This window comes from Tachypleus tridentatus, chromosome 7 (assembly GCF_004210375.1).
Source record: "Tachypleus tridentatus isolate NWPU-2018 chromosome 7, ASM421037v1, whole genome shotgun sequence".
Taxonomy (NCBI): Eukaryota; Metazoa; Arthropoda; class Merostomata; order Xiphosura; family Limulidae; genus Tachypleus; species Tachypleus tridentatus.
In genome coordinates, this window is record NC_134831.1 from 164,865,530 (window position 1) to 164,887,317 (window position 21,788).

Consider the following 21,788-nt stretch of genomic DNA (forward strand, 5'->3'; position numbering starts at 1 on the left):
TGTCTATACTCTATAAGAGTAAACGTGTTAATATAGTTTTCACTCGATATATTTTGAGACCCTATCACTATGCAAAAAAGTCCTGGAAATCAACTATTAAGGTCTTCAAAGTACTTCAGTTTATTCTAAACACTTTCTTCTCTTCCAAGGTTTATAACACTTTCTGTCATTGTTATTATCAAAAACCAGTTTGATTAATATTCATCGCCAATTATGCAAAGGAACCAATTAAGAAGCCCGATGAAAATTAAGAAGTAGAATACATACAATAATAATTTAAATGATAATTAGTACAGTCGGTTATTTTAGTCCAAATTGCAAGTATTACCATACTAAAAAACAAAGTTTGAATTAAGTGTTTTTGTTGAGAAAAATAAAATAAAACAAGGCATTCTTTAAAGGATTATAAAGCGCATGATCAACAGTACAGTAATTCATGTTTACTACTTATTGCAACAATAATTTCAGTTTTTACTTTAAATTAAAACAAAATTTTTGTCAAAGCTTGTTTAACTGTAAACATTTGAAATGCAAATAAATAAATAAAACATATAAAAGGTTTTTTATTTAACATAACATATTGCTTAGAGACAATAAGGAGTTTGTTGGTCTGTCTCAGCTGTCCCATCATCTAACCAAAACTGAAACTATTGAATAAAGAGAAAAAATAAAGCCACCTTTTATTATTCATATACTTATCGAAACTTCTTTTAACTTCACTTATATTTACAACCTCCACAACATCCGAATGCAGTCCAGTCTATAGACCAAACACCCCGTTTAAAAATTAAAATTGTCTTAGCCGAAAACGGCTTTTACCTTGCCTAAATCTATATTTGTGTCCATTAGTTCTATAATTCTCGCTGTTAAGCATGAAAAATGTTGATGCATGAACATTAACAATTCCTTTTACAACCTTAAATACTTTAATAAAGAGAAATCAGTTTTCAGGATCTTAATATCTTTTCATATGACAACATTTCCATCCAAAGTATCATTTTAGTAACCCTTCACTGAACCGTTTCTAACAATTCAGTGTCTTCTCTAGGATAAAGAGCCCAAGACTGAACACAATACTCGACATGCAGCATAACCATTGAGCTATACAATTAAATTATAACATATTTAGATTTGTATTCAATATTTCTGTAGATACAACCTAAAATCATATTTGGCCTACCATAAGCAACAGCACAGTACTTGGAGGACTTATGAGTCTGATCAACTATTAAACCAAGATCTTTTCCATGATACTTTTAAGGTTATTCCAATCCAAATTATACATATAAATCATGTTATGATAACCTACGTGCAAAATCTTGCATTTATCATAAATAAAACCTGAAAATACCTCTGCCAAACTCACTAAATATTCTAAATCTTTTAGTCAAGCAGTAGCATCCTCTCTACAGCGAGTTAAACAAAAACTTTGATGTCATCAGCAAATTTAAGTAATGTATTGATCATTCTTTCATATATGTCATTGATGTAAATACAAAGAGGCAATGGTCCTAAAACTGAACCATGAGGTACTCCTCTTGCAGCACTAATCCAGTTTGACTGAATTTCATTTAGAGTAGGTAAAAGGGTGAGCATGTTTGATGTGACAGGGATTCGACTCCCCGACCCTCAGATTACGAGTCGAGTGCCATAACCACCTGACCATACCGAGCTTCACATACAAAGAAAACCGACTAATTAAAAATTCTGTATCAAAATAAGAAGGCAGCAATTATATGGTATGTTTATATGTCACACTCTTTTTACTTCTCATCTTTCTAGGCCCAGCATGGCCAGGTGGGTTAAAGCGTTCGACTCGTAATCTGAGGGTCGCGGGCTTGAATCCCGGTCACATCAAACATGCTCGCTCTTTCGGCCGTGGGGGCGTTGTAATGTGGCGGTCAGTCCCACTATTTATTGGTAAAAGAGTAGCCCAAGAGTTAGCGGTGGGTGGCGATGACTAGCTGCATTCCCTCTGCTAAATTAGGGACGGCTAGCGCAAATTGCCCTCGTGTAGCTTTGCGCGAAATTCAAGAACAAACAAACAATCTCTTCTTTCTGATTTGTCCTCAAGCTAGCCTGGCATGGCCTAGCGCGTTAAGGCGTGCGCTTCGTAATCTGAGGGTCGCGGGTTCGCGCCCGAGTCGCGCCAAACATGCTCGCCCTCCCAGCCGTGGGGGCGTTATAATGTTTCGGTCAATTCCACAAATTCGTTGGTAATAGAGTAGCCCAAGAGTTGGCGGTGGGTGGCGATGACTAGCTGCCTTCCCTCTAGTCTTACACTGCTAAATTAGGGACGGCTCGCACAGATAACCCTCGAGTAGCTTTGTACGAAATTCCAAAACAAACAAACAAAATTGTCCTCAAGCCAACAATTAATTTCACATTCAAAATATAAAAAAGTGCATACCTTTTATTTTTTTGCAGAATATCTTCTTTTGGTTATATTCATAATTTCAGTTCTTTTCCTTTTTACAGTTGGTTAATTTTTAATGTTTTGTTTTCCTTTCTTATCCTTTACTATTTTTTATTTGTTGCAGCACAAGCCATAGTGCCCTCGAAACATATTACAGTATCTCTGGCAAAAATGAGCAACCTTTCGGTAAAACTTTCGTGCATTGCGTAATATCGTTAGCCTTCAGAACTGACGCAAAGTATGATGTACATTTAATGTGTTTAAAACTTTCAAGTACGCATAAACAAAACTAATACATAATTAACTAAAATATAAAAACATGGTCTAAATACAATTTAAATGTATTTCTACTGCAACATATTTAGATAAGAAATAACAGGTGAACTCCATGACGAAAACTGCGTGCTAATTTCAAAGTAACACATGCATGTGTAATTTCTGCATGTAGGCTATAACGCTCAAACAAATCTGTTAAAAACATTGGCAAAATTTATTAGTTGTTTCAAGTACATTAATCCAGAGAACTTTGAAATGTGTGTGTCAATAAGTTAAGTAAACGTCTTATTGTCTACATGAACATTTATACAACTGGCACTGTATTACTAAAGATACCATATGCTAAGGTAGACACGTGTCACTATGTCTGAAGTTTTGTGTATTTTCTTTAATATGTATTTTGAAATAAAGGACTTAAAACTATATAACATAAAATTTCAAATCACAACACACATTATAGAGTTAATTTCATTCAATGATAGTAAAAGTGGTTAATCAAAGTTTGAATGTAACACAAAGTGTTGCACAGAAAAATGTTTAAAGGGGGTACAGGATCGGTCGAATCAACCGAGTTTGTAACCATTTGCACTTGTGGTACTTTTCATATTATAACTTTTAAACTATGTTGATTGTTGTCTTAGCAATGGCAATGAAAGACAGCGTAGCTGTGGGTATTAGTTAAGTGAAGTCCATAATAAAGCCTGGGGATCAAGAAGTTCACAAATATTATAAATACATTTATGGGCGAATAGGGTGTAAGCACACATGAAACCTGTAGAATTGTCGCTTGACCCAGATAATTCATTAATTACTTTTAGGGTATTTTGCAAATAAAAGTATGACTATAACTGAACAGCTCTACTCTTCTTATAACCTTCAAACCTGCCATGAAAGGAAGTAGCTATGAAAACAACTACTATACTAAGGATTTTTTTTTTTTATATGGAGCTGGATTTCGGTGCCGGTCCAAGATTCCTGGAGTTTGCCTAACATTCAGTCTAGTAAAGCCCATGAAGATGTGTTTCTGGCGTGTGTAATAGATATAACAAATATGACTAAATGGAATGCTGAGCTTACTTTGTAGTCTTTTGTGGCTGGGAAGATTCAGTCAGTCATTAATTCAACATTCAAACCAAAATCCTTCACCAATCAAAGTGATTATCATGATCAATGAGAAACCACTGCCAATAACCACCTTCATGTCAGTCAAGCCGAGCCTGTAAAAAACCCATTAACAGCCATTGACTGCATAACTAGCATCAAGGCACTGGGAGAGAAATATATAATCCAACAATGAACAAATGCAATGCATAGTTTTTCTTAAAGCTGATGAAATGACTTGTCTGTATGAAACAGACCTTTATGCCAAATTTAGTAAAGATCCATCAACAGGGGAGAAATAGTATTAAAAAAGTCCTTAAAAACCAAATAAAGTAAATCTGTAAATATCTCCCCATGGACGTAATTGACCTCCATACCGATTTTGGTGAAAATCCACCCTCATCTTATGAAGTAGTTATAGGGACATACGATAGACAATACAATTATATTTGTATAGATAAGAGCAGTCTTAGTCATTCTGGAGCCCAGGGCATAATTTAGTAAATGGGGTTCCATAATGATATGAAAACTCAAAAGTAGATTAAATGGCATAGCATCGGAACCTTTCACGTGTAGGGCACCGCCTTTGTTTATAGATGTATGTGCCATGAACTTTGGAAAAATCGAAATGATCGCATGTGTGAAATGCTCTTTTGCTTGGTTTAATGTTTAGAATACAACGATTTCAATTTCATTCCAAAAATTTTCTAGTCCTGACGACGGTATTAACTGAAACTTTGAGCAAAAACAAATTAATAAGAATTTTTGTAGATCGTTGTCTTTTTATTTATGTATTCATAATTTCAATTATTTATATTTTCTTTTAAATATAAATTGAAAATTAACCAATGTACTTGTGAAAATACGCTATTCCATCATCTTCATTTTTTGTTAATTGACTAGAGCGTCATCTTTTAGATGTTAACTAATTTACTTGGTATAGCCTATTTTGCGTAATGGCAAACTTTGTTGATATGTTTCACAAGGGAAAAGTAAGCTCGATAATTTTTACTTCAAAATTGTGTAATTGATATATATGTGAAGTGTATTATTCTACTTATATTTAAATGTTTCAAACTTAAGTGTGTGGAGAATGTACTTTGGGAGGCATCTTGACTGTAAAAAGTTCATGTTTTATCTTTATCAAGTTTATTCACATTGTGAAAATAAAAGTTAAACCACTAGAACTAGTGAGTAGGCTTAAGCATAAATCCGAGCAGTAACAAACACTGAAGATTTCAAACGAACCTAAAAACTTAGCGCTTCAGAATAGTTCATTGTACTTATTATGGAAACAAATAGTGAATTATTCGAAAGCACTCGAGTTTTCAGTCTCGTTTGAAAACCGTTACAAATTTTGTATGTGATTCTGTGTGCTAATTTTTTAATCAAAATTTAACACTTGTTAAGGTTAGCCTAATATTACAAATTAACGACAGTACTATCATTAGTAGCAGAATTACTGCAATTTCGTTTAAATACTTGCCTGGCCCTGGTGCTACATTTTCACCCCTTCATTTTTATTTTATACCAGTGGATTGACATCTACGTCGTTTATCGTTGTACGTCAGTTCATTTCTAATATTTTTCATAAAATTCGCTGGTCGGTAAATTGCTATTATTATTATTGTAAACAGTATTTTTTGTTTTAAAAATAAAACTAAGAAGAGAGTATTGAAAAGTTTAGTCATCTTAAATCTTCAACAGATAGCTTGCCATGAGCATCTTTAGTTTAATTGTTAAATTTCTACTTACTGTATTCTTGAGGTCAGACATTCAGGAACTTTGCTCTCCCACAATGCAGTATCTGCATAGCAACTGAGATGAAGGGGCAAATGAATAGCACAACTAAGAGGAAATTTCATCAATTGTGTACACTTCCTGCTGTCTAAATCCTTGTTCGTAATGACTGTTTGTGTTTGTGATGAACTTTATTGTTCCAAACCTGAAAAGTTGGTGAAGAGTTGTGTATTAAATTGCACCAGTGACAAGTTGGAAAGAACTGAACTTTTCTTCTATGTGATATCCAGTTTTTCTGCTCACTTTAATAGTATACATAAAGCAAACATTTGTGGGATTCAATTAATATACTAGAATAAGCTCAAGAAAATGTTTTTATAATTGTTTTAAAACTTGGTTCAACCTAGTAGTTTACATTTTAGTACATGTTTTCCCATAAAAACAAGCTGCTGAAAAGGAGAGAAGTGTTGTGGCTGAAAGCTATCAACCATGGAACACAGGGAGCAAAAAGAAAGCTGTAGGGACAAAAATATGACTATATCTGTGTGTGTCCATTTCATTTTATATCATGTAAATTAACATAAGGTAATTGTACATTGCAGGGTACTGCATGCTTGGCCATTCCTTTGGGTCATTGATCCACACATCACTTGAGTACTAGTATGGACAAGAATCAAGCCAAATTAATTGTAACATTACATAATATTTCGCTAATTATTAAACCGACAACTTCTCCAAGTGTTGGTCACACGTTGCAATTGATAATATGACTATTAAACAGTAACATATGAATGATAATTGAAGAATTTGGATAGCAGCAACATGTGTATGTAGTAGACCTATAAACATTGCATACAAGTAGCTGTAGTTGCTTGACTATTATTTGCCCTCTTGTAAAAGAGATCATGTTACCAGACAAAATCACAAGATTGTGATGTCACACTGACCTTTAAAATTCTAGGAATATAAGAAAACACAAAGGATTAGGCCTAAAAGATAAAAAGAAGATTGCATTAGATGCCCCTAAAGTAGTGCATCTATTAAAAATGAACTACCATGAAGCTTATAGTATTTACAGTACTCTCCTGTTTTAATACTGTTGTCTTGTAACATTACAACAGTAATAAAATTGTGATATGAACTTAGACAAAAATGTACAAAGGTAAATTTTGTTATATAAAGTATCTTGACTCACTTTTCTGAACTTGTAAGCTAATAAATTTATTATTTTGATTTATGGTGTATAAAATACTAAAGATTATTTGTAAATTTTCCTAAAAATATCTTTCAGTGATTTAAAAAAAAAAATTGTATCTTTAGGATACGTGTATATAATGTTTGTATCTGCAGTACCTTTTTTTTTTTTTTCAGACTTTCAGGCCCAGGAAGAAGTTTGAACCTGGGACTCTTAAGTATTCTCTCCATAAACGAGCTCAAGCATCATTGAACTCTGGAATCAACTTGAAACAAGTGGTAAGGCTTCCACATGGTGAAGATCTGAATGACTGGGTTGCAGTTCATGGTAAGGTTTTAATGCTACAGAGTTCAGTCTTGTAATGGCCACACAATATTTGCTAACTGAATTCATATTCAAGTTCTTGTGATACTGTACAAATTTCAAATTTTCAAGAAAGATTACAAAGATATTGGGGGTGTTAGAATAAAAACTTATTTTATAGAGATATCTAATAAAACCTCAACCCCTGCTATTAGAACATAATGCTTCAATTTGTAAGTTACCAGAAAAATGCATAGCAACACAGAGAATATATATTTTTTTCCTTTTGTAATTACATCCATTTCAACTTCATAACTTTAAACATTAATTATACACCTATCTAATAAATAGTTTTATCTAAACAGTATTGGTATTATTTTTTATGTGAAGTAAAATACCTTTTTTATCTAGTGGTTGATTTTTTCAACCGCATCAACTTGATCTATGGGACTGTCACCGACTTTTGCCGAGAGGATACATGTCCTACAATGTCAGGAGGACCGAAGTAAGACAGTTGTTGTATTTCTGTTTGATGGTATAACATGTAAGAGTTGCTAATAACTGAAATGGACATAGCAAAGTGTTACAACACAGTTTTTAACATTCTTTTCTAAATATGTATTTCTATAGCTTGTGCAACCAAGTGCACCAGCCTTCTTCCATAAACATTTTGTAGAACCATATACTCTGTTTTTATAATTCAATATTTTTGAAATAAAACTGATTTACTAATTTAATATGCATATTTAATGCATTATCCAGTAAAAGAGATCAGCTTATAAAAACGATATTGTAAATGTATACATGTGTAAGATGTAGTAAGTTTTTGCTATAAAAGGATTCATTGAAAAAAAAAGGCATAATTATCAAAATTTAGCAAATGAAATTGGTTGTTGAATGCAGTTTTAAAAATATAAAGTATCTGTGGAATGAGGACAACAGTGTGAAGTTTATAAGCAAGTAAAATCAATTATTTTATGAGTTGTGTATTTCTAGCATAAGGTTTAAAATAGATTGAATAGTTTCTTCTTTTATGGTTTATTTTACATTATATTTGGAAGAACATTTCTGACTGTTATGATCTAAGTGTATAATGTATGTTTTTTGATAGTTTATCATTTCTTCATTGGTTTGGAGCGTAAACCTATTGAATGTTTTGAAAGTGTATAAAAAAAGGAAAATGTTGGTCCAAGCATTCTCAAAGGGTTTTAAGTGGTACATCAGACATTGTTGGGGAAATGATTTTATTCAGTTTAGGGCAATTTCTGAATGTTTTCATGTGAATGAATATAAGTTTTCAAAACTAACATTCTATATTTCCTCAGAAGTTTTGCCTAAAATGGAAAATTGGAAGTTTCTGTTTGTTCTTATATTCAGGTATGGATATCGAAGGCTTGTACATTGTTATGTGGGCAGTTTAGTTATTAAATTATTTTATTCATATTCTATTGAGAATCTAATTTTCTTTGGAGAATCACACTGCCATGAGCCTAATTATACTGTCGCATGACTTACAAGAGACTAGTACAGTAACTGTACTTATAAAGTAAAACAGTATGGTATTTCTTGGTATTTACAGTATAACAAATATTTTTTAGGTAATTTCTGTTGCTCTTGAAAAAAAAATCAAAATGTGTAAAACTGCAAATTTTGTAATAACATCACAATGAAAACATAGTTCTGTAGTAAGTTATTTTTATATTATTATGGTATGTAACTCGTTATGCTGGTAAATATTTCATCAGTAAGTTCTGTGACATAATGAGACTGACAATAATTGTTTACAAATATTTCTTTACTGACTTTATATCACAGTTTTCTAATAAGAACTTAACAGTCTGTGAGGCCCTTTGCTCAATCCCAGAGATAATGAGATGCTTATTGGGTGTTTACTGTTTTTTGTTTTTTTTCTGTGCTCAGCCATAATGTGTGGTTGTTTATTTATTTCATTGTTGCCTGGATGTGAAGAAAACCTATAGCATTGTCAAGTATAGTTGTTTTTATTGACTCCATAGCTAAGACATTACAAACAAACATTTGACTACTGAACTTTATATAATTGTTAGATAACACTAGCATGAGTGAGGATGGAAGGTTTGTGTTCCAAACATGTTTCTTGTTTTGTAGTTTTTTCTTGACCGTAAACAATTTACTGAAGTTGCACATACGAAATTGCTAGTATTTATTATATCAATTTACATCTATGCTCTCAAGTTACACATTTTCTGTGAACTTTATTGTATCTCTCTATTTTCATATGACTTACATGTGTAATTGGGTAAGGACAATGGTAATCATTTAGAACCAGTAATCAAACTAGATGAGGCTTTATGAGCTGGAATGTTATTGTTTTTTTTTAATTAGTCAACAAAAACTACTGCTACCTATGATATATAACATCTTGTAACCTAGCAGTCCAGTTGACTAACATTTGAAGAGTTGGTATAACCTAAAGCTAGTTTAAATCTATATGTGAAGAAACCAATATTAAATTATAAAAGTATCAGCTGAAATTCTTTAATGTGGTTACAGTGTTATGTTGATGTGTTTTTTTTAACAAATGAACATACAAATTAATCAAGTTAACTTATTAACTAGAGAAAACTGAAACAAAGTAAAAAATAATATAAGATTTGACTTTATTGAGGATTGTACTTTTATTTTAATATTAAAAGGATAGATGTAAGGTTGAGGAAAATATTTTTTACTAGGGGCATTATAGAATTGATTTCTTATATCACATGGATAATGGAAAATGTTGAAAGAAATTCATACTTTAAATAGATTTGTTTCCATGACAATAGGCACATTACATCATCAGACTTTTGTAAGATGAACTGTTCAACTTTCAAATTATTAGCATTTTAAGAATATTAATGTTAACTTTAACTGCTTGTTTGTAATTAACTTTGGTATATTGTGAGTGAAAATTGTACACAGTTTTTGTTGTCTTTTTCTGCACATTGTTAAATCTTAACCTTTTCTATACAATTTTGTTTTTCTTTGTATGAAAGTGACAAACCTGTATTTAAATTTTCAAGACCTTCTAACAGAGAGAGAAAGAAAAAAATAGGCCTATATTTCTTAAAAATCGATAAATAATTTTAGGCTATTAATGATTCTTCAAGGCTCCAAGTCTATGTTACAAGTGATATGATACTTATTTTGCATTCTTGGGTGCTTTTTCCAGGAAGTCTGAAGGCTTATAATGCTTAAAAGTGGGTTTTAATACCTGTACTGGACAAATTATGATAGTCCACTGTGTAGCTTTAGGCTTAACAACAAACATACATTCTTGGATATAAAAATACATTCCATGGAAATATTACATCCTGATCTGTGACTACTGTAAAATGTGCAAGTGTCAATATGGCTAGAATTTAACTATGATTGTTGTAGTTTCAAACGTACAGGTACTTTTACATAATTTATGTATTTTTGTCTTTTCATTAATAAATTATTTCTTGAAAAAGCTATCCATGTAAAAGTCAGTTATTACAGTTGAACTGTCAAAAGTGAACAAACATTAGTAAGATGTAGTGTTGTTTGAAAGTTATGTATTACATATATGTATGGAGAATTACTTTTGTGTCTTTGTTGTGATGTTTTCTAGATTTGAATACCTGTGGGCTGACAGATCTAAGTACAAGAAACCAACTCATCTTCCTGCTCCACAGTACATTGCTCTACTAATGGACTGGGCAGAGACACAGATTAATAATGATGAAGTTTTTCCTGTTACTGTTGGTGAGTTTTTTTGTAGTTCATGTTGTTACAACAAAATATCAGTGTCTTCATTAATTGTGTGTACATTAAGAAACTACTTGTTTGTTGTGAAAGTTATAAAAGGTGCATTGGTGCAAAGCTTCACAAAAATATAAAACTGTTTAGTGACTACATTGTAAGTACAATTGGTAATCCTATTTTTGTAAGGTTTTTTTTTTGGAAATGACCTAAAGAAATTCTAGATTTTAACTTTCTTTTTGTGAGCATATACATGTATAGTAACGAAATAAAATTGATTTATTATCTTTTATACTTCTGCACAAAATAAACCTCAACAAATACTACATAACTAAATCAATACCTGAAGTATATATTGTTTCAGTGAAATTCCAGTAAAGAATAGGAGTGTTTTTGTCCAGTATTTATGATGTATAATTCAGAATAAATTTGATAGAGATCACCACAGACTGCATTTTCAGTGCCATCTGGAGAGCATTGACTGTAATGTATGATAATGTGAATAAATGAGGACAATTAATTAAAATTAGGATGACAAATGGTTTACATGATGTAACTTGGGTATATAATTTTTGAAATATTGAGGATCATGAGTTATCTTAAGCAAATCATTGGAAAGGGTTAATATGTGGATTTGCTCACACTGTGAATATATACACATTGTTTAGTGGACTGAACTTGAAATGCTGTAGACAAGATGAACTTGTGTAAGAAGCATTTTTTTTCTATGATTAGCATAATATTCTTGTGGACACATCTTCAAATTGCATGCATGTTCTCATTAAATTTTAGAAACAAAATTTTAAAAACATTTATTTAAAATGCATTTGTTGTATTTTGTATTCTTAAGTGTATGTTTGGAACTTTTTTGTTTAAAGTTTACATGAAAAACTATAAATATTGTGTGGCTCTTTTGAAAATTGAGACTATAACCAACACCATTTTTGTTTTTTCTTCCAACAACAATATGAACACAACCTAAAAAGTTAACAAGTGTTTGAACTTGCATAACCTATTTATGTGTTTTAGCTTTATTCACACAAGGAGTGTTTTTAACATGTGTTGTATAAATATTATGATTTTGTTTTTTTGTCACTTTGACAAAACTAGTCAGTAAATGTGAAAATACTTTTCATTTTCTGTGTGTTATGATTTAATGACTTGATCACAACCAATTAAATCATACTTCATTACACGAGGACTATAGAATAAGCAAGTTATGGTCACTGGTATAGGCTTAGTGACCATTTCCTTTCTGCTCACTCAAGTGTATTAGAAACTGCAATAAAATTATTTTTAAACTTTTTTTTCTTGTTTTTTAAGAACAAGTTGGTTATAGTGCAAGTGAGAGAGATGACCTCCAGAAATTAAAGTGCCTGTAATAAGCTGAAGTAGGTAGATGAATTACACACAACCTAGGGAAAACACTGGCCAACTGTTACATTACTAGCAAGAATACTTGGCTTTGCTTGGGTCATTAGGTTGATGGTGTATGTATTCTGAACCAGTTTTAGCATAAAAGTATAACCTATATACTTTGTTGCTTAGCAACATGGCATAAAAGCCATTATTGGAATACATTATTATCAAAATACAGTGGTTTTTTCTATATACTAGAAGTTGTTACATAAGAAACCACTTTTTTTCTTTGTTTTTGCTAGCTTGCTAATTGAAAAAATGCACACGTTATTGTACACTGAGAACATGTCCACTTAGTATGTGTGCAAAATTTCAGGTTTCTTGGAGCTATGGCAGTTACAGATAGACACACCCTATATTATTATTATAGCTGTGAATATAACTTTATATCCTGGTGTAAAGTTCCATAGAAAAAAATCAAGTGATTAAAAAGAAACTGTAGGAAACGGAAAAAAAAAAGCTATGTTGTGTCAATACAAGACTATATGATAACCTTTGGTTGAAGTAATTAATTTCCTAATGTGTTTTAGCTTATAAATTATTTTATTTTAATTTTTTCAAAATTGTGGAAACTTTTCACTCTCTAGATGTTCCCTTCCCTAAGAACTTCATTCCTACTTGTAAGAAGATTCTTACTCGGTTGTTCAGAGTGTTTGTTCACGTCTACATACATCACTTTGAAAGTTTGGTAGCTATTGGAGCTGTAAGTACAGATGCCTAGTGTTATTTACATGCAGTTTTATGTATTTATTACAAGGGTAAATTGATTGTTATTCCTAACATTGGATGTTGATTTTATCTGTAGTATGTTGTTTGTCAGTGGTTATGAATAGTATGGTGTTTTACAGATTCCATGGAAGATCTAGTTCTTTGTGTAGAGAAATGACAGAGTTTATCACTGTCAGGTTTGTTGATCTCTGTGATAAAGGAATTACTGACCATGTGGGATATTCATATAAAGTGATTATTGTTTTCCAGGAATCTTCCTTTTCTTTCTTTCAGTTAAACCTTGAAGTACTGCATTAAAACAAACTTCCAACATACATAAATGGACATTAGGATTGTTGCAAGTGGAGTGAGAAAATGTTTAAAAAATCAAACCAAACAAGTTGTCTGCATATTTTCATGATTTGGTATAATATACAAATGGAGTAATACTCATCAGTATAGACTTGACACAGGCTTAGGAACATTAAATTATGGGTTAAATAAATATTTACTGGGCCTTAAGAAATTAAGAACTGGTGATTGTGTAATTGTTCATTGACATGAGGAACATTAGGCAACAGCAAAAGTTAGATCAAGATGAACAGCAGTTTGTTTGTGTGATTGTTCTGTTCTTTGTTGTACTGTATATGGTGTTTGTTTTGTAAATGACATGTTGCAATGATTGTTGTATTCTGTGTTGTACTGTATATGGTGTTTGTTTTGTAAATGTCACATTGTAATGATTGTTGTATTCTGTGTTGTACTGTATATGGTGTTTTGTAAGTGTCATTGCAATGATTGCTATATTCTGTGTTGTACTGTATATGGTGTTTGTTTAGTGAATGTCATGTTGTAATGATTGTTATAATCTTTTTAGATGGTTTGTTATTTTGCTGTGTGGTGGTTGTTATGACTTGTATTGTTGACAATGATGATTGTTAGATAGTGTGTTATATTGTTGCTTCAGGAAGCCCATGTCAACACATGCTACAAACATTTCTACTATTTCATCAGAGAATTTGATCTTGTGAGTCAGAGAGAACTAGAACCATTGGTAAGTAACCTAAAAATGTACAACTTCTGTAAGTTTAAAGATATATTTAACAAATTCTTGTTTACATATAACCTACTGAATATTTATGTGTATATCTAGCAGATTAACTGTTGTAAAGTTTGTGTAATATTATAGATGTACCTATCTACCATAGCACAAATAAGTAAAGTTTTGGTGCAACTTACAGTCTGGGGATGATAAAAATAGATTCTTATAAAAGAGACTTGATAGAAATAGAAACTCTACATCTTTAATATTTTAAGATCAAAGTGCAATGCTAAAGCAACAGTGAAACAAAAGAACCATCTTTGTAAACAGCAGTTAGTTCTAAACTTAGTACAGACTCTATTGTCAAGTCTGATTATAGATAAAACAAAATTATTTTTATTCCCACTGGTGCATTGTCTTGTAGTAGTCCTTGGCATTAACAGTATAAAATGGAAATTTATAAAATGCATGTACACATGAGTGTAAGCTTTATCATGACTGATGAAAAATCACAAACTGAACAATGAGGTCAATTTTGGTGATTGTTTTATATCATGCAGAGATATTGGTCAAGAGGTAAAACAAGTACTGACTGCTTAGTGTAGATTATGCTCTCAGACTACTATTTAAAGTTTATGAATTTTTAAAAACATTATTCAAATGTAGGATATATTTTTCAGTCATTAGGTGGAGAGATGTAGAAGTAGACTTAAGGCTTTTATTTGGTGTAGCAAAGAATTTAGAAGTTTTGTTCATAAAGGACTGTAATTCTCTCTATTTCCAGTGATTACTTTGTTGTTTTTTTATGCTGATAGGCAGAAATGACCAGAAGAATTTGTAAAGATCAGCTTCAGAAGAGGTAAAGACAGTCCTGGATGTTGACTCCTGCAGGGTCACTCTCACCATAATGTTTATTTTAGAACCTTGAGATTGCATGGTCACACGTGTTAGTCTGTGCACACTGTAATTCTGGTGTGAAAGTTATGAATTTGGTTGTATATTAGAGATGTGTACACTGCCTGTTGTTGATGCCTCCTTTAACTAAAACACAGTGAGTAATTAGTTCTAGTCATGCTCCTTATCTTAATTATTCAGTTCTTAACCACTTGGAGGTGATGGCTTTATAAAAGAAACTGATCTATTTTTATACTTTTAGAAAGTTTTAAACTGTCTTTATATTGTTGTAGGACTGCAATATCATTATTTAAAAAAACAACAGAAAACTTCAGAACAGTTAAGTCTGTTTAATGTTACAATGAACTTGTACTTCAACTACGTGCAGACAAATAATAATAATCTCTAGAAGTGGATATTCAAGCATTGAAGAAATCAAAATACTACTTAAACTGGTCATTAAAAGCTGAATTTGTTGATGGCTAAAGAAACTTGTGAAGGAGAATCAATTCTTACAGGATACAGGGTGTTACATCACAAGGCATGCAAACGATTTCTAGCCATTATTCCGAGATATATTATTGTCTTTACATTTACAAAGGTTTAAGGGATTGTTCTAATTATTTAAATTATAAAAAAACAACAAAAAACAGGCTTCATGTTAGAGGTAAAAGAAATTATAGTACATGTGTATATTTTTATGGATGATTCTCTGACTTTGTATAAGACGTTTCCAACTGGAATACTTTTATAAGGTGTAATTTCTAGAGACTAGTATGAAAATAATTTGTGCTTTGTAATACATTTCTTTCTTGTACAAAATGTGCATTTTAATGGAGATTGGTTTATGAATTTATTGTTAATAACATTTCTCATGAGTTCAGCCATCTGGTTGAATGAGTACAAACTACCTGTTCAGACACTTTTCGGAACTTCCAAAAATGTTTCAATTTATTGTTACTCTACACAAGTAGTGCAACAGTGTTATAATTATTAACCTAACCATTATGTTGTTTACATAAAAAGATCTAAAATGAATTATAAACTATATTGGAACAGTATTTAGGTTGTGTAATGTTTTTATTAAGGTGTGAATATTAGTTGAGTGAGAGATATCAAAGTAATTCTCAGCAGTTTACATTTCAAACAATAAATGTGTTGGCTAATAACACTATGTAACACAAATTTTGTTCTTGGATAGTATGTGTTATTGCTTAATTGCTTATGTTGTAAAAGTACAGAAAATGGTCATTATTCCCTTCAAACTTTGCTTTTGTGACCTGGATAATGAAATTTAGAAATGAACCTATTTTCTATGTAAAAACGGACAAATTTGAACATTGTCATTTACGTAAGGTCTGAATAAAACAACAACATGTGAATCAAGATTTACATGTATTTATATAAAAATGTTTAGAAGGGAGTAATTTTTCAAGATTTGCGACTGTAATGTAAATCACTTTCATGTATCAGCCCCCAAATATAGTCTTCCATCATGGTTTTGTTACATGCACAGAAAATCAAAACAAACAAACACAAACTTTGAAGAGAAAAACAGATCCTTTCCATTTACTTTAGGCCTAAGCAATTGGGAAATAACACTTTCTGCCCAGGAACAAGTAAAAATTTTGTTATATAGTGGTATTTAAAGGCTTGAACATAAGTTTATTTCCATCATTGTTATTACCCCCGATGACTTTCAAATTTCTTTTTTATAATATTAACCATGTATTATACGTTATAGGTGATTAAGGTGTGATTAACAGTTTTAGGCTTCAATTCTTTAAGATCAGTACAGTACGAATATAATTCAACGTGCAGTGTTTTTCAGAAAGTCTGTATAAACAAACCTTTATTTTGCAGCATGAAGCTGAAGTTATTATTTGAGTTGTAGTTGAACCAGTATTCTAGACACCATCAACTTCAAGGTTTTTTCCATTGCTACCACAACAATCACCATGATTGAAGGTGATGATACTGAAAGATGTAATGGCTTTGTGCTCATCTTCAATGTCAAAGGTGGTTTATAAAACAAAAGTTGAGCCAGTAGTGCTTATAAATGGTAGGGAATAAAAAAAACGACACCAGATTTAGCAGATGTGTGCTGAGCAAATACATTGTGATTGTTCTAAATATGAAACATATCATTTCTCCAGTGTCAGGAGATTTTGCAACTACATGGAAAAACTTAGTGGTATTAGGTGGTGGGTATTGCCACAGGTAGGACAGCTCATTATACTGTCCACAATAAATACAATTGTTTGGAGGAAGCATTATTTATCAATAATGGTAATTTAATTCCAGTGTTCATTAGTTTCTCCTGGTACTAGATCTCATTTTCTTATTTATAAACCTTTTGTTTTCATAAAAAAAAATAAACCAAGAACATAAGTGACCTGTGTTTTAGTAATTGAGAGTTTTGCAAAACAAACATTTCTTAGTTATAATACATTATGTAATAATATATATACATATTACTAGTTAAAAAATTATTTTTCTTAAAACATTTGTACCCAGTTGTTACACTTTACAAAATTCCCCACATGGGAGATTTGAAACTTATGCATATTTGACTAACCAAAAATAAATATAATACATTGTATTTAAATTTAGTAACTTGTGGTCAAAACAGAAATGAAATTTTGAACAGGCTAAATATTCAACTTACCCCAGTGAAGGTTTGTTTTAGAGAGACAACTCCATTATATTTGAAAGCCACTTTGGGGACATTCTGAGCTTTTGATTGGTTACTCATGTATTGTATATGGAAGTGAATACAAGACTGTTTCCAGTAATGGAAAGAGGGCAGCAAATAGAAAATGTAGGATCTTATTTTATACTCTTCGATGTCGTGAACCTCTAATAACAACCAATGCTGCATTCAACATATCATGCGACACACAAAAATCAAAATCTTGGTGTGTTTAATATTTACTTATACATTATGCAGTTTAATTTAAAACATCAAAAACTTGAATTATAATGTACAATTTGATACCAAACTCAATGACATATTCATAAAATAGTAGTTCAATGTAATTTTGAATGAGAGTCAACAAACATGATGATACAGTCCTTGACCTATATGGAAAAGGTTCACAGTTTGTGAAACTGATGCTTTAGAAAAATTCTAGGTACAAACTACTAGCTCCTTCCAAACACTATTTCTTGAACACCATGCCCAATCACACACTTTTGGTTGTACTCTTCTGTTTTAAAAAGTTAGTTTAATTTCCCAGTCTGAACACTCTTCACATACTGAGCATATCATCATCATACAGTTAAACCAAGATATTAACCATATACGTTGAACACCTAACCTTAATTCCATGTGTGGGACTGAAGAGAAATGAATGTTCCTGGATCATGCCAAAATCATCACCAAGTTAGCCAGTTAGTTAACATCTATCCCTAAGAAAAAGAGTTAATTACCACTCAACCTTTCTAAATTATTCAAACTTTAAATGGCTTTTTCTAAACCAATATTTTAAAAAAAGGAAGCTAAAAATTACTAAATATTTTAAAAGCCTTCTGAACTTTTAACTGCCACATCTTCAAACCAAGGAAAAGTTAGAGAACAAGATAACATTCCTTTAGTAAAACTGTGTCAAACGTAAAGACTTGTTCAGTTTTGTTTAAGGATGATCCACGTGGAGACGAAGGAAGGACTGCAAGACTTCACAAATTCAGCAAACATATTCAAATGTATATACACAGTAACAATTGGTCAAAAACTAAAATCATATAAAAACGTTTTATTGATCGTTTTTTTATGTAATTTGTGGCACTACTGCTAATTTTTAGTATATTTATTTACAATGTTTTATACCAGCTATTAGTGCTGCCAATGAGATGGTTCTCCCTCATCTGTGTTCCAATTCTTGGAAATAGCTTAAACTTGCCAGTAGTTTAGTGAATATATTTGACAGTATTTACATAATGTAACCTTGTTTCTGAATTTTAGTTAAAAAAAAGTAATATGTTGGTGGTTAAAAATATCTGCTGAGATTAGACTGTTCATTTCCCTTAATTGAAAGTTTTTAAATCTATTTCACAACCAAATCTGCTACAGGATCCTAAATAACACAAGAAACAGGAATCAAATACCTTATTCACTGGTCTTGGCACTTGTTAAATAAAAGACATAACAATATAGTTCAAATTCAATTCAGTTCTTAGCCATAAAGAATAATAACCTGTTATCATGCTTGTAAACTTGTTTGATGTTTAAAGAAACCAGCTTTTCTTAAACACTGTTCAATTCTTAACCACCAATACCTTACTGAAATACCTTTTGTAAAGGGATTTTCATTCGTTGTGTTCCATTCAGTAGCATCCTTATTTAAAATACAAAGAAAATAATTTTTGTTTTATTTTAATTGTTTACACTTGGGAGTTTGTACAAATAAATCAACAAGGGCAGTTTACCCTTATTTCACTGTGTCACATCTTCACTTGGTAAAAGGCAATGGATGAGAGACTACTTAACATCTGATTGGAAGCATAGAATAGAGAAAAGCTCTGACATCCTTTCTAGCTAGGTGCTGAGGGTTTAGTCACAGAGTATTACATGAGGATGTAGCATATTGTGTAAAAGTCCTAACACAAACAAATGGAAAATTCAATACATTCTAGCACCCAAGATGTCTTGAATATTGTATGATTTCAAAGAGTTACTGTAAGCTGTTCTGAAGGTTTACTCCACTATTGTGATAATTACATTAGAAATGCAACTGTACAAAATAATATAAGTTTATTATATTCTTTACAAACAATCTGTCCAAATACTATCCTATTCCCAAGTTGTCTTTCACACTACTTTTTCCCTTTTGTACCTTTGGTGGATTCTGCTTTATCTACCTCTTGCAGAGGAATGTATACAGAATGACCAGTTTCTTTTAGGTGGCTAAACAGCTTGTTACGAGATAAAAATTCTGACCCACACATGCTGCACTTTGTGGAACTCTGTAACAGAAAAATAACATTTATAACTTAGTCTTAACTTTCAGCAACTTATTTCATTCTTAAATCAACTCATCCTGCTACTGTTATTTGATTTTGTTACTCAAAATATTAAACAACTTTAGACTTCTGTTCTGTGTCAAACAGTTTATGTTATTTAAAATATTCAACAACTTTATGCTTCTGTGTTAGACAGTATGTTATTTAAAAATATTAAACAACTCTACACTTCTGTATCAAACAGTTTATGGTATTTAAAATATTGAGCAATTTTACACTTCTGTGTCAAACAATTTATGTGAAATACTTATGTGGCTTCTTAAATTCAACAGATCACCTAGGCAATTATTCTACCTTTTAAAACACAATTTACTTTTTATAATACTTGAAACCACTTTAATACCCACTTGTTTAGATGTAGATTCTGATGTCACTGATTTAACATCAACTTTCTTCTTTTTCTTTGTTTTGTTTGAAAGGTGTTTGTTTCTGCTAGAGAGACAAAAACACAAGTTAATGGTCAAGACTTAATGGAAACACAAACAGCTTTCCATTGCAAATTTTACAAATATTTTTAACGATTGTAATTCCTTGGTAGATACTTCAGAGATAAACCATTGTGATTATATATTAAGTTATTTTTACATCATACACTACACTACCAACATGGCCCACATGTTACATTATACTGTTATGTTTTTACATGATACAAATACTTATCTAAAACCACTCATTTTCTAATTAAATTACAGAGGAAACATCCAACAATAGTTTGAGGGATTATCTATGACACTGGAAATATTTTTCTTTAGATTTTTTTGTGTGACTCGTAAATTACACATAACCAAGAAACACAGGAAGTAAAATATATAAATGGTGCATAAACAGTTCTATAAAAATATATTTAAAAAACTAATGTGTTTCTTTATCAGTAAACATATGGTTAAACTGTAGAACCAACATGCTGTTACCTATTCAGATAGTAATGTGTTTTATTATTGAATAAAAGATTCAACAAATCTTATTATAACCAAAAATATACTTTGGATTTAAGATGCCCTGAGAGTGCACTTGGCATATTTGTAACACAAACCTTGTATTTTTATCCATTGTTGCTTGACAATCTAAATCTGTAATATTCATTTGAATATCTTTCAGATTATCATCTGATGATACATGATAATAGTCATCTGAAGTGTTTGTTTCAGTATCTTTTGGTGGCTGGTTTAGAAACTCTGTCTTCAAACTCACATCCTCTGTTAAAACATCAACATCCTCCTTAACATCTTCTTCATCCTGTAAAATAACATTTTCTAACATACAAAATTAAGCAAATAATGTTACAGGAAATGTTGATCAGTTTACAGAGAACAGCAAAGCTTGGTATATCACAACAACAACTGAAATAACAATATTTCTGACAAAAAACTTAGAAGCATTCAAAATAATATTTTTATTTTAAAATTCAAACCTTTCATTAAAAATATATGCCACTAACCTGCATCAAAATATTTTGTCCTTAAAAACAACAAAAAACATTATGTTTTTAGTGAAACAGAAGTAGACACTATCCATTATTAATACTGAGCAGTTTCTACACTTTTAGAACAAAATTTTAGAACTAAAATAATTATGTAAGTAGGCTCCAAACTGTTGGTTGGTTGTAATGATGGCACGACAGTAAAATGTGACTTATTGTGACTAGAGTGTTACACAAACAACACACTGGTGCATCAGTCCCAAATAAAAGAAAACAATAAGTTAAAAAACTGTGACCAATGTGTAATCTAGTTAGGACCACTTCCTCTTTCCTGCTTTGGTAAGGAATGAAGTTTTGAAGCATACAGTAAAGACAGTTGCAAATGACAGAGGTGCAAAGAAGGTTCATGAGACTATATATAAGCTCTGAACTGGGGAAGTGCAGAAATCCTCAGTGCAAAGCCAAAGTCCTTGATGATGAATGGGGTCCAGCATCTTTAAGACCGAGG

General features: G+C 31.3%; 2 protein-coding genes across 6 annotated transcripts in view; one reads left to right on the forward strand and one right to left on the reverse strand.

Moving 5' to 3' along the window:
- Positions 1-4,653: 4,653 nt before the first annotated feature.
- Positions 4,654-17,231, forward strand: LOC143257111 (MOB kinase activator-like 3). Of its 4 annotated transcripts, none has more exons than XM_076515346.1 (7): positions 4,654-4,785; positions 6,905-7,055; positions 7,443-7,536; positions 10,645-10,778; positions 12,782-12,897; positions 13,870-13,956; positions 14,760-17,231. In XM_076515346.1, the coding sequence occupies exons 1-7, from the start codon at positions 4,750-4,752 to the stop codon at positions 14,805-14,807; spliced, it is 666 nt and encodes a 221-aa protein (XP_076371461.1). In that variant the 5' UTR covers positions 4,654-4,749; the 3' UTR covers positions 14,808-17,231. The 4 variants fall into 4 exon arrangements, with proteins under 4 accessions (XP_076371461.1, XP_076371464.1, XP_076371460.1 ...); XM_076515345.1 differs by lacking the exon at positions 4,654-4,785 and adding an exon at positions 6,008-6,103; XM_076515349.1 differs by lacking the exon at positions 13,870-13,956.
- A 2,345-nt stretch (positions 17,232-19,576) lies between these two features.
- LOC143257110 (dnaJ homolog subfamily C member 21) overlaps positions 19,577-21,788 on the reverse strand; it is a 44,635-nt gene continuing 42,423 nt past the window's right edge. The window contains exons 13-15 of one of the 2 annotated variants that reach the window (XM_076515344.1): positions 20,894-21,096; positions 20,208-20,289; positions 19,577-19,803 (exon numbers count right to left, since the gene is read on the reverse strand). In XM_076515344.1, coding sequence (XP_076371459.1) covers positions 19,654-19,803; positions 20,208-20,289; positions 20,894-21,096 — 435 coding nt within the window. In that variant the 3' untranslated portion in view covers positions 19,577-19,653. Of the gene's footprint in view, positions 19,804-20,207; positions 20,293-20,893; positions 21,097-21,788 lie in introns of both variants that reach the window. The other variant, XM_076515343.1, reaches the window with a different exon arrangement.

What these genes read in the sequence shown, in the direction of transcription:
- LOC143257111 (XM_076515345.1), top strand. Translation starts at nt 6,023, where the DNA reads ATGGAACACAGGGAGCAAAAAGAAAGCTGTAGGGACAAAAATATGACT. An exon ending in TCCATTTCATTTTATATCAT is followed by an intron (nt 6,104 to 6,904) that starts GTAAATTAACAT and finishes TTTTTTTTTCAG; the next exon opens with ACTTTCAGGCCCAGGAAGAA. An exon ending in TGACTGGGTTGCAGTTCATG is followed by an intron (nt 7,056 to 7,442) that starts GTAAGGTTTTAA and finishes TTTTTTATCTAG; the next exon opens with TGGTTGATTTTTTCAACCGC.